The 13,583-nt window shown below is 43.0% G+C and overlaps 1 protein-coding gene across 2 annotated transcripts in view; it reads right to left on the bottom strand.

Moving 5' to 3' along the window:
• The window catches only part of LOC134009009 (protocadherin Fat 1-like), a 29,728-nt gene extending 25,275 nt beyond the window's left edge, over window positions 1–4,453 (bottom strand). For both annotated transcript variants that reach the window (XM_062448639.1, XM_062448638.1), the window contains exons 1-10: window positions 4,344–4,453; window positions 4,139–4,232; window positions 3,857–3,969; window positions 2,784–2,957; window positions 2,234–2,362; window positions 1,794–2,002; window positions 1,448–1,599; window positions 995–1,302; window positions 791–901; window positions 307–498 (exon numbers count right to left, since the gene is read on the bottom strand). In XM_062448639.1, the coding sequence (XP_062304623.1) occupies window positions 307–498; window positions 791–901; window positions 995–1,302; window positions 1,448–1,599; window positions 1,794–2,002; window positions 2,234–2,362; window positions 2,784–2,957; window positions 3,857–3,969; window positions 4,139–4,232; window positions 4,344–4,397 (1,536 nt within the window). In that variant the 5' untranslated portion in view covers window positions 4,398–4,453. The remainder of the gene's footprint in view (window positions 1–306; window positions 499–790; window positions 902–994; window positions 1,303–1,447; window positions 1,600–1,793; window positions 2,003–2,233; window positions 2,363–2,783; window positions 2,958–3,856; window positions 3,970–4,138; window positions 4,233–4,343) is intronic.
• Between the last annotated feature and the right edge of the window lie 9,130 nt (window positions 4,454–13,583).

Genomic DNA, 13,583 nt, shown 5'->3' with positions numbered 1-13,583 from the left:
CTTGTGGGCCGGCCGCAAGCAATAAAGCTTTCTTAAACTTGTTCACCGACTGACTGTGCAATGCTTGATAGATTATTAATTTTGACAAAGCTATAGCTGTGTTTTTAGGGGCTTTGACCCAACGACTTTCATATAAATGTTTTGTGTAATTTAGGATGTACAGCAAAATATCAACGATCAGAGTCAACTGTATTCCAAGCCTAGTATCAGTATTTTATCAAGCACTGTACAATACAATTTCTAATACAGTGTAAAGAAATTAACAGTGAAGTCAACAAGTACCCCTCAGAAGTGTTTACCACTGACCTGGACCATCGCTGTGGCCTGAAGGCCCAAAGGGTCTGTAGCCTTCATGGTCAAAGTGGTTGTCTGTCCTGCCAGTCCCACCGCTGACACCACATACACCTGACCAGTGGAGGGGTCCACGTCAAAGTAGGAACTGGGCTCCGACATACTGTACTGCAGACGCTCACTGTCACCACTGTCAGGGTCTGTGGCCTGGGAGAGAGACAGGATAAGTGTGTGAGTGTGTTTGCATTTGTTTATATATCGTTGTGGGAACAATTGATTGCTGTGTTGACTAGAAATAGTTTTAGGTTCTTTAAAGGTTCTTGATAAAATTGCACTGGATTATTCTGGATTATACTTATATGCATTTAAAGACATTTTCAAGTTTTGGATATTAGTGCTGAAGGTGTTATATTTTCCGACAGTTATATTTGACTGACCGACTGCTCTTGTTGTATCTACATACTCAGCAGTAACAACTACATTTGTTTGCATAACCTACCTTAACCTGTACCACAGGATACTTGAATGGGGCAATGCTGAAGATCTTTGCTTGGTAGATTCCATCGATAAACTTTGGGGCCTCGTTCACATCCTCAACCTCCACCTGAACCTAAGTTGAAGAGAATAGAAGTTACGCTATTTTACAACTTAATACAACTCGTCCTGTGTTAGCAAAGCTCTGTAAATCAACAATGGTTCATACCAATGCAACTGCAGAGGTAGGGGGAATCCTCGTGTCTACTGCTTTCACTTCCAGGATGTACCAATCCTGGCTTTCTTTGTCGAGCGTTTCTTTCGTGAGGAGAGCTCCCCGAGGGTCTATGGTAAACAGGTCAGTGTGTGTCATGAGGACGTAAGAGATGTCATAGAGGCTGCTGCCAGGCGACGCCTTCACCACCCCCACCGCGGCCCCTTCTGGCTGGTTTTCGGCAACGCTGAAGTTGTAGGAGGGGCTCTCGAAGGCCACACCTTCGCTAAGGCTGACAGTCATCAAGGAGACCAGACCACGAGCTATGAGATGGGAGGGTGACAACATACACGTACGTCCACACAATTAAAAATGGTATTCAGCTGTTTGAGCTGTTGTATGTGACATGATTACGTTATGTACACAAACACTCCAGACAATGCACAGAAGTTCGTTTTTACTGCTGACCTGTGGAGTTCAAGGGTGGCAGTCCGTGATCCTGTGCCATGACCGTGAAATCAAGAGCCGTGTCCTCTGTGACATCAGCAAGGTCAGATGCTATGGTTACAACTCCCGTCTTATCATTCAGGGATAGATAAGTAAAGTTGCCTGCAGAAAAACTAGGAGGGGAAATGTAAAGTCTTGATTATTTACTCTGAATCGATCAATTTAACAATTAAATTATGAATGTAATTGCAGTAGGAAAATGTATTTATTTTGACCACAAACACATTTCTGTACTTCAGAGGAGTTGTGTACAATGCATAGTTGGTCTCTTTTTCTCTGTGTTGGCTTGCCTGTCAATGCAACTGACCTGTAAGTAATGAGTGAGTTGTTGCCGATGTCCTTATCTGTTGCCAAAAGTGTCAACACCACATCCCCCACTTTAGCGTCCTTTACCAGGATGCTGTTTGAGTAGATGGAGGCACTGAACACTGGTGTATTGTCATTCTCGTCCAGTAGAGTTACATTGGCGTCAGCGGATACAACACGGTTGGGCGTGTCCGCTTCCTGTGCTTCGATCTGAACATTAAGAACAGGAGAAAATATTACAGGGAGGTGTTCTTTGTCTGTGCACCTTGGCACAAACAGCATGATGAGATTAGGAATACATACGTTGTTTTTCCATCAAGCCACACCAAATTTGTTCTCAAGAAGATTCAGTAAGAATGCCAAGTCAATGTTGCTACACTATTGCAATAGTGTTAGTTTAGTCACTTAGTGTTAAAAAAGTAATACCCATAGATTTCTGACCTGAAAGAAGAAGTGTCCAACAGTCTCTCTGTCCAGGTCAGTGGAGGTTTTCACTGTGACAGTGCCATCTAAGCTCACAGAGAAAGGCACTGATTCTGGAAGGAGCCGAAGAGTTCCATTAAATCCACCCTTGTGAGAAAAGATAGTTTGTCTATTGTTTATGGCTTGACAGGAATAACAGTTAGATATAGATACACATTGTGATACACCTAAGAACTTAGGGTTAAAGGTACTGTATGGAGGGCCGCCCGGTTAGCTCACTGGTTAAGTACGCGTACCATGTAGGCTGAAGCCTTATAGCCGCAATATGGGTTTGAACCTGGCCTTGTTCCTTTGATGCATGTATTCCCCTCTCTCCCTCTCTCTCTCTCTCTCTGCTTTTCCTGTCACACTGCACTTGCAAACTGTCCAATAAAATCAATTAAAAAATCCCCAAAATATACATTTAAAAAAAGATCTTTGTAAAGTGCCTTATATTTCTGACTTGCACCCTAAAAATACCCTATTGTAGTCTTGGAGCATTGATAATGCTTCTGTCATGGAAGCCTACCTCATCCAGGTCAGTGACTTTTACTCTGAAAACGACAGTGTCTGTCAGTGAATTCTCCAACAGTGTTGCATGGTATCTGGATTTGTCAAACACCGGGGGGTTGTCATTGGCATCCTCAATGGTGACAGTCACCACAGCATTGGCCGTTTTCATGTTGTCGTCCACCTGAGCTGCCTGAGAGGAAGTGTTAGACCATGTCATTTCTTGGATCCATTTTTTACATTGTTGACAAAACTGAGTTGCTGAACTGATGTTTTAAAGACCGTTGTAGAGGGCAGACGTATCCTGCTGAACAATCTTCCCCCCACACGGACAACTTCCTCAACCCACCACCCCTGTCACCCAGGCCCTGAAACATCTCCCTTCCCAACCCCACTCTTGCTGTACCCGTTGCACTCCATCAAACTCCATCTCAAACCAACTTGCTACTTAGTTAATAAATAATGATCATTGATGGACTGGAGCCCCATCTTGCTATGTTTCTAATATATAGGCTATTAAAGAAACTTGGGTTCATCAAAGATCATTATGTATTAACTAAGTAGCAACTAGCAAACAAGTCAACATGTACATCCAGCTTGGTATGTGTCTTCTACAAAAGAACCTCCTGTGTATTAATGATAAAGTAGATACCACTGCAGCTGGAGAGAGCTGCAATGCAGGAACAGACTTTGGTAAACCTCAAGACAGCAGGACGGATTTGACAAGGCAAAACACAATGATGAACATAGAGGGGAAGATATAGGGTACGCAATCAGCACATAACAAGGAACAGATGGAGAACAGAAGAGAACAGAAGAGAGAACAAAAGCGCTGAAGGCAACGGGCATTTGCTGAGGAGTAGGAAACAAAGAATTCCAATGTGTCTGTACTTGTACTTGTTACAAATGGCAAATAAACTTGACACTTGAGAAATTCAAACATTAGGTCAAAGATTGAGTACAAAGTTTGAATTGTGATGGCATATCTATATCATTGTTAAGTTAGACATTACCTTCAACCTGTCATGGCCTGCTTAAGAAGAAAGTAATATTTATAGTTTTAAAAGTCAAACGCAGGGTAACTGACCGTACCTTAATGCTGATAGTGACTTCCCCTATCTCTTCTCGGTCCAGTCCAGTCACAACAGAGATGACCCCACTGTTTTCATTGATGTCAAAATTATTCAGGTACTTGCTTGGAGATACTGAGTAATATTACAAAAGCAACACATAAACAATGTGTGAATACAAGAATGGTCATTGATTACATTGCAATAATGTTAGCACATTATGATTCATAAAATGGTTACATCCATTTTACAGACTGATGGAAATTGTAGTCAGCGTTATGGAAATTAACCTTGCATTCAGTACCTGCACTGATACTGTAGACTACCATCATGTTGATACCAGTGTCGCCATCTTGAGCTTTTATGGCATCTGGCAGAATTGTGAAGAATTCTCCTGTCTGAAGGTTTAGGAATTTAATATAATTTAATGTTACATTTAAGGCTACAGTTCATTTTCTATTGGAACTTAAGCCTTCAAGAAGAAAACAGTGCATACAGATTTCACTCACTTGTTCCTCCTGTATGAAAGCTTTGTAAAGGGTGTGGTCAAAATAGGGGTTCATGTTATCAAAGTCTATCACCTCAATAAGCACAGTTGCCGTGTTGCTCAAACCTTCATTATCCTGAGATGAAAGACCCCAAAAGCAGAGTAAAGTGTCAGATTGTTCACAAATAACTAGTACATCGGTACAATAGCCATGTGACGATCACAATGGCTAACAGAAAGACTAATGTCAAATGATGTGCTGTTCTGACATCATCGTGTACCTCTGCCTTTATGGTAATGTTGTAGTTTTTTGCTGTGTTGTAGTTCAGATGTTTGATCAATATCACACCTCCATCACTATGCACATCAAAGTCTGTAGATACTGGTGGCTTAAAGAGAAATTGGAATTATAAAAGGAAATGTATCTATTGTGAAACAATAATGAAACACCTTTTTAATGATGAACAAGAAATCACCTCTTGATCTTTTCATGAAGGTTTCAAGTTTTAACGCTACCCAAAAGAAGACTCACCAGTATGGAATACGATACTCTGTTGTTTTCTGAGGTGAGATCTGCATCCACAGCTTTGACTTTGAGAACTGTTGCGTTTAGTGGGAATGCCTTAAGTAAAAACAATTAAACATTTGAAACACTATTACAGTAATTAGACAAAAATGTGTTTTTAATGTACTATTCAAAATAAACCATGCTGAAATACTTTTACATTTTGTAATTTCACTTTGCCCTTGCCTCACCTCAGAAATATTCTTGCTGTACTCCTTCTGCTCAAATATTGGACTGTTGTCATTGAAATCCCTGATGGTGAGTCTTCGAGTGTTGTTCAGCTAAGAGACAATAGATGTTGTTTGAACTACTGAAAAATGTCTGGCTCTCCATAACATGTCATATGACAGATCACTGTAATTTGTTATTTGTCTCACCTTTCCCAGGTTCACGCACATGATTGAATAGTATAACACTCCCGTGGTCTACACGGAAATGAACAAAAGATTAAAAACACTCACAATGTCTCCACAAAAACTACTCATCCAATTTTAAAACACAAACTAAATCTTGTGAAATATCGAAATGTCGAAATGTGTATGTCATCTAAATGTCGAAATGTGTATATCAAACCATGTCGAAGTGCACTGATATTATGAATCTCACTCCTTGTAGTGCATCTGCATCTAGTTCCATCTTGGTGCGGACGGTTGCAGTTGTATCCCCAGGTGTGTAATCTAGCTCCAGAAACTTAATGTGTTCAGGAAACCGATGCCAAACCAGCCTCACAGTGGTGTCAGCTGGGATGCCAGTTAAAACTTCCACGTTCCCTGTTGCCATGTAGAGAAATTATTAAATGTTACCCACCGGAAAAATATGTTAGTGGCATATTAGATTAATGCATGACATATTTTGTGATCATGTAAATGTTGTACTTTTTACCTGAATAGCCCTCTTCCACAGTCCCCACCATCCCATCTGAACCCCGAAAACAGTTTATTGATGATGTACCTGGAAATTCTAGAAATAACAATGGAATTTGACATACAGCAACACAAGTTATCAATGTGACATAAAAAATACATATTTAGTTCAATCATATTTTCATGTTCAGGATATCAGTCATGTTGTACTGAGAGTAAGGATACATTGAATGATTAATCATGCTCTGGTCAGGGACCTTTGCATTGTGAACTCAATAAAAGTTTTTTTTTCCTGGTACAAACTATCAAGTTTAGTTTTCTATTAGTGAACGTAGCCTGTGCTTAACTCACCTATAGAAGTACCTCTGACACCATGGGTACATAGAGAGGCAGAGAGGAGTAATATCCATCTGAAATACATTATCCTTGTGTTGTACGGTCGAGGGTTTTCCATTCTAACCGACAACAGTACCGTCCTCACAGTAGCTATTTGATAGACAACAGCCATCCCTTGAATCAAAGAGTGTTGAATCGGCCACAGGTTATTGAGTCACTCAGCCATTTTATGACTGGTTGTTAAGAGTTACAAGTTGTTGAGGTATAAAAAGGTCCAAGGGGCACTGACAACACCCTGGTTTTTCCTCAGCTTTCTCACTACAAGATAACATCATTTGGTGTTAAGCTTATGTTTCGTTTTACCTCATAAAAAATGTTTCTTATTGCTTTTGAGGTTTATTTTGCCCACTAGCCAGATGATCCCATGCAAGAAATTAGGTCTACCGGAGATTGATTTCCATTGAACTTGGCATGGTCATGTCAGAACTGAGATTACTGATCAATAAATGTATACTGTATAATTGGTTTGGGTTCAACATTATGCCAAATAGAATTATATGACCTGGTTACATTAACTTATTTGCTAAATATATTTTCACTGATATCTTGTTTGTCAAAATGACAAGGACCCATCATTGCTGTCCCAAGTTTGGGGATGATGGTAGTCTTCTGTCTGCTGGTTCTGTTAACCGGAATCTGGGGGAGAGGAGGTGGAACAGCGTTAACAGGTTCAGCTAACTGGTGGGAATCTTTACCTGAGAGTTGACCACTCCGCCTCCAAGGGAAAGAGGAAGTCCTCTCCAGTACCAACAGGTGGCAGCAAAGATATTGGGCTTCTGATTTTTTTCAGCATGAACTGCACATATATGTATCCTCATAACATCCATAACATGTGCAATTTGTACATCTGCTAAAATACATTCATTCATCAACTGCTGTCAGCTAATCCTGAGATGCTGAGAAGGTGATCGGCTGCAATCTGCCTACCCTCGAGGACCTGCACACCTCGATGACCCTGAGGCGTGCAAGGAAGATTGTGGCCGACCCCTCCCACCCTGGTCACTCCCTGTTCCAGCTACTCCCCTCTGGCAGAAGGCTGCGGTCCATCAGGACCAAAATCTCACGCCATAAGAACAGTTTCTTTCCATCTGCTACTGGCCTCTTCAACAAGGCCAAGGACTCCCATTGACATTCATTCACTTATTTAACTATCATACGTCCATCTAATGGCAATTACAGTATGCACAAGCCACCTTACCTCAGTATCCGATTGCACTATGTTGACCACTAACGCTGCTCATTCTTATTGTTATTTTTATATTTATTTTATATTTAAATTGTTGTATTCTTAGATTGTTTAGTTCTTAGAAATAGTTAAACTTTTGTACTTTTACTTAATTTAAATGCATTTACGAGACACACACACACTTTTAGAATTTTAACTAAAAAAGTTTGAATTGTTGTTAGATAAGACAGAGTGAAAGATGCGGGACTAATGGTGAAGAGAATATCATATGTATCCTAAATAAACAATTATTTTGTATCTCTATAATTACAGTCCAACTATCGTAGATTAAAAATAAAATGAGCACAAGACAATCTGTCATACAAAAGCAGGTAACAATTTCATAGGCAGATTGATAACATCAGTATCACCAACACACAAGTTAAAATGCACCAATATCAGAATCAAATTGTGTTTAATCGCCAAGTAAGTGTTCACAAACAAGGAATGACACTTTGTCTCTTTTGCTCTCTCATGCTGTAGCATAACGTAAACAAGTTCAGAGACAGAATGGCTGTACAAATTTTAGTATTTTAACTCATTGCATTTGTAAAGTAATTTGACATGTTAAGGGTTCAAAAATAGTTACATGAACTTTGAATGTAATAATTTCTACAGACCCTTTGGGCTTTATTTATCTGAAATGGCTATCACAGCCCTGTTATCAAACAATGCCTGTCAAAGAACAGATCAGTATGTTATAAATTAATTATTGTAATGTGTACTTTGTAGCTAGAATATAGGTATATTTTACAGTTTTTGAAACACCTGTAGAAATGATCACATTCAAAGTTTGTGTAACTGTATTTTTTATTTTATTTTTAACCCTTAACGTGTCACATCTTTCTAACAATGCCAGACATTTTTGTGTGTGTGTATAAATTAGAATGGGTTTAGTTTCCCATGATCAGCACAAGAACCGGGCACTCTTCAAAGTTGATATTCATGTGTCTTTTTAATAATCCAATGGAGTGCAGTGCCAGTTGACGTTGTTTGGATAAGCATTTCGACAATAAATAATGACAAAATAATTTGGTGCCAGTTGTGCTTGCTATCTTTATCTATTTTTTGTCATTTAGCAGACGCTCTTCACTCTGATTGGTCCTCTGGTCTGCAGCAAGTTTCCTACAAATTGATAATGCAATGTATGTTAAAGGTACTGATGAAACAAATTTTCTGTACGTCTTCAGTCAATTCTCAAAGTTTAAAAACAGCACTGGAACTCAGCAGGGTAGATGCAAAGTGTTTTATTGGTTCTCAGGTAACAAAGATTCCCAATAGAACGTGAGCGTGATCCCGGGATCAGACTGAAATTTTTCACTGGACATTTCACTTTTATAGTCATCTCCCCATTGTATGGTAATATAGTACAATATTTTTTGGTTACATATACATTAGGCATTCTTACTCTGCGGGTCCCTTGTCTTAGAGGATTCAAAATACAGGTACTCTCCTTCATAGACAAATCTCCCAATTTAGGCCCTCTCTGACCTTGAACACCCAGCTGCACTAGGCTCATGGGCGTAAGGCCACAAATATGTCTCATAAGTTATAGCTGGGCTTCCTGGTTCTTTACGGAAGCTGTTACGTCCCCAGTACTCCAATGTGGTTCTGTGTCCGTATGTCTGTTTGTTTGTGGTTTGTGTGTGTGGTGGGGGGTCTCTTTTCCTTCAGAGTTGTCATCTTGGGCGGGATGGCTTCGGTTGCAGTTGCTGATTGGTCGAAGTCCCTGATCAGGACTCCGCTCCGCCCCCCCCTCGTCAGTGGCTGCAGCTGTGTTGTGCCTCATTTAAGCCCCAGTGGTTGACCAGCTAGGAAGCTTGACTGACTGCTGTCTGTTCTGGTCTGGTCTGTGTGCTACTTTGCTTGAGGATATGTGTGATATTGGTGTCATTGTTCATTGCAACATTGTTCATTATTGTTTGGGATAATACCCTTCTGCTTTGTTTCCAGGGGGAAAGGGGAAAGCCACGTGCTTTAGGCAAGAGGCCCCGGGGCTTACATCACCCGCAGGATAACCTTATTGTCTATATACACTAGGTAAGACCTGGGCCGACCAACCCCTGTATTTTGGGTAGAGCGCCAGAACTACGGTGCTAGTTAGGGAAATACTGTGATAAGGTAGGGTTAGAAACTATTATTTTGCTTTCTTTGTTTTGGTTGTGCCCAGCCCCTTTTTCCCTGCACGTTTATTTTACAGTAAATAAATACTGTTAAACGGTAGTTGGCCTTGCTTCCCTTGTTTTTGCACCACGACTCCATATCTCAGTCATCCGGTCCGAGGGTTCTTGTGCACAGTGGGGTGTTGCGTTCTCTCTTTCGGGAGGCGTGCGTAACAGAATGGGGGCTCGTCCGGGATGCAAGCGATCCACAGCCCTGCTGCGCTGAGTTCCTGTGGGTTCTGGTGATTGGGGGGTGTTTGATGTGGTTGTGAGCTTGGGGGTTTCGGTAGGTTGTGTCGTGTTTTGTTAGCCTTGCGGCTTGCGGCTTTATTTACTTTGTTTGTGGAATGGCTACCTCGGCCGTGTTCGGTTTTATTGAAGAGCCCTCTGTAGTTCGGCTAGAGGCATTGGGTGTCGAGGACCTTCATGCCATAGCCGACCACTATGGCCTTACGGTCCCGAAGGCGGCCCGTAAGGCTGAGCTTTTGGCCTCGGTTAGAGATGGCTTGGTGGAGAAAGGTGTTGTTCGTTCGCGAGAAAGAGGAAGAAGTGCAGGAGGATAGCCAGACACGTGAGCTTTCTCCGGACCGGGCGTCTTCTGCAGGCAGAACTGGAGCTTCTCCTGCTTCTGTTACGGCTAGGCTCAAGATGAGGATGGCCCGATTGGAGGTTGAGCGGAAAGAGAGAGAGCAGGCCAGACTGTTCGAGTTAGAGAAACGTAGGATAGATGCTGACTTGGAGGCGAGGGTTAGGATAAGGCAGCTAGAGCTAGAGGCAGGTGTTAAGGAGGCCTCCTCACCAAGTCAGACGGCCCAATTTGAGGTAAGCAAGAACATTGCACTGGTGCCGCCCTTTCGGGAGGCTGAAGTAGATAGCTACTTCTTTGCTTTTGAGCGTGTGGCTGCCGCGCTACGTTGGCCAAGGGATGTGTGGCCTCTTCTACTGCAATGCAAGCTGTCAGGGAAGGCCCAGGAGGTGGTAGCGGCGCTCTCCCTGGAAGACAGTTTGCAGTATGACATAGTTAAGGCAACTTTGTTGCGTGCATATGAGCTGGTCCCCGAAGCCTATCGGCAACGGTTCAGAAACTTCAAGAAACCATCAAACCGCTCGTATGTAGAGTTCGCTAGAGATAAAGAATCTCTATTCGACTGCTGGTGTTCAGCCAGTAAAGCCACTATGTTTGCGGATCTCGAGAGTTGGGGAGTTGGCTCTACTTGAGGAGTTCAAGAACCACTTGCCTGATCGAATCGTAGTGTACCTACATGAACAAAAAGTGTCGACCTTAACCCAGGCAGCCGTTTTGGCTGATGAATATTCACTAACCCATAAAACAGTGTTTGGTGGGTCTAGGATGGAGGGCCGTGTGGTAACCCCAACAGCTTCTCGTGTGCATTACGGCCCCAGTGACGGTAAGCCCTCACCTGAAAAACAGGAGTGCTTTTACTGTCACAGAGTAGGCCACGTGATTTCGGTTTGTCCAGTTTTGGGGGTAGGAGGCAGTCCTCACCCCCCTCCGGTAAGAAAAGTGTCGGGTTAGTCCGAACCGCAGAAATGTCAAGGCCTGATGTTCTGTACGCTCCATTTGTGTCCAGTGGAAGCGTTTTCGCTTACGGAGAACCTACATCACGGTAAGCAAATACGGATCCTGCGCGATACTGGTGCGGCGCAGTCAGTAATCCTCGCAGGCGTTTTGCCCTGGTCTGTTGAGTCGTACTGTGGCTCGCATGTCCTCCTACGGGGTTTCGAAATGAACACTGTGTCTGTTCCGTTACACTGGGTCCATTTAGCATCAGACGCGGTGTCGGGACGTTTCCGAGTTGGTGTGGTACCTCGGTTGCCGGTGGAAGGAGTCACCCTGTTGCTGGGGAACGATATTGCAGGTGGTAATGTGTCTCCAGTGTTAGAGGTTGTAGACAGCCCAAAACCCAAAACAGCCGACGACAAATTGGTTCAAGCTTTTCCCCACGTTTTTCCGGCTTGTGTCCTAACAAGGGCTTAGTCTCGCAAGCTGGGAGACGTGGTGGACTTGTCCGATTCGTTTTTTGTTGAGACAGCACTAAAGGCGCCTTCTGTGTCGCAGGTACAGTCTTCTCGAGTGCAACAAACGGGTGTGGAATGCAGAGTCGCACCCCTGTTGCACGACGCTCAGTTGTCGATCACCCCAGACAAGCTGATTGTATGGAAAAAAGAAGACCTTAGCCTTCGCAAGTGTTTCGACGCGGTTGTCTCCTCTGAAACAGAACATAGGGACTCTTCGTATTTCGTGGAAGCGGATGTGTTAATGCACAAATGGGCCGCGCATAAAACAGGTCAGGACTGGGATACTGTTAGGCAAGTGGTTGTTCCTACCCCGTTACGACAGCAGGTGCTGTCCCTGGCTCATGACCCTGCTTGGTCTGGACACTTAGGGATAACTAAGACATACAACAGAGTCCTCCGGCATTTCTTTTGGCCGGGTTTAAAATCTGATGTTGTACAGTACTGCAAGACGTGTCATGTGTGCCAGCTTGCAGGAAAAGCAAACCAGCCTGTTCCTCGTGTGCCACTTCATCCGATTCCTGTGGTCGGGGAACCGTTCGAGCGAGTGATCCTCGACTGTGTTGGTCCACTACCGGGCAGATGTCCCTAGGCGCACCTCTGTCCTGGCACATGACGTGGATGTTGGGAACAATACTCCCATTCGACAACATCCTTATCGAGTGAACGCCCGAAAGAGAGAGGTGATGAAAGGTGAGGTGGAATACTTATAAGAAAAATTATATGGCCAGGCCCAGTAACCGCGTGTGGAGTTCTCCATGTATTCTGGTTCCTAAGCCAGACGGTACGTCCCGCTTGTGCACTGACTACCGTCGGGTTAACGCAGTTACGGTGCCGGACTCTTTTCCGCTACCTCGTATAGAGGACTGCATCGACCAGGTTCTGCTGCCTTCGTTAGCAAGCTCGACTTGTTGAAAGGTTATTGGCAAGTGCCGCTAACCCCTCGAGCTTCCGATATATCGGCCTTTGTGACACCAGATAACTTCATGCATTATACTGTTATGCCTTTTGGGATGTGCAACGCACCTGCTACGTTTCAGAGGCTGGTAAACATTGTTTTCGCGGATGTTCCTAACTAGGGATGCGTATTGATAAGATTTTAACGATTCCGAATCCTTATCAATTCCTACTTATCGATTTGATTCCTTATCGATTTTTTTATCGATGTTCCCCTCTACAGCCATAGGTCTGTGCGTCCTGCACCCCCCCACACACACACTCGTTCTAAGCGAATTTCTCAAACTGGCTTTGACTGGCTCTGAAATGAGCTAATACCTACCACCTCTAGGCCTCTTCAGGCTTCTGTTTTCAAAACAAAATCCTTTCCTTGTGTTCAAGCTTCTATTACTCAACACCAGTAGGACTTACAGGGGTCCTAACAACAGGGGAAATAACTTCAGTGTCACCTTTCAAAAGAGACCATTTACATGCATGTTCTCCAAATGGTTCAACAACAGCTTTCAATGTACTTTGGGTACGTTGTTTAGGCGTTTTCAGGCACATTTAACAGGACTATTAAAAGGTTAAGAAGCTTGATACAATGTATGTTGATTAAACTCCATTTGGTAGAGATGCCACCTGTAGTTTTATGACACCTAACTAGGAGACGTGAAGTCTGAGACGGGAAGTCTGGGTGACCTGAGAGAGTTCTTGTCACCTGGGGAGGAAGAGACAGTTGGTCTGAAGACAATGTGGATTCAACTGTATTGTTCTAAGGATTTAACCAATGACAGAAGAGATTTGGTATAGCTGCATGTCTGTAGGATGGACCAATGACTTTTGAGAACTGTCGTATCTATAAAATGGTCTGTTGAAGAATGTTCTGGGGGGTTCAGGGCCATCAGCTGGGTAGTGCTGGTGGGCTGGATTCTCCCGGTTCCATTCTAGAATGCTAGATGGAGCTGTATGGAATTGTCTTTGTGTTATTGTCTTATGTTTGTGTGTCGATGATGTTATGTTGATAACGTTATTATGTTTAAATCTACGTCAAATAAACATTAACTCTGTACTTCAC

This window comes from Osmerus eperlanus, chromosome 22 (assembly GCF_963692335.1).
Source record: "Osmerus eperlanus chromosome 22, fOsmEpe2.1, whole genome shotgun sequence".
NCBI lineage: Eukaryota > Metazoa > Chordata > Actinopteri > Osmeriformes > Osmeridae > Osmerus > Osmerus eperlanus.
Note: the sequence above shows the minus strand (reverse complement) of the source record. Positions and strands in the feature narration are given on the sequence as shown.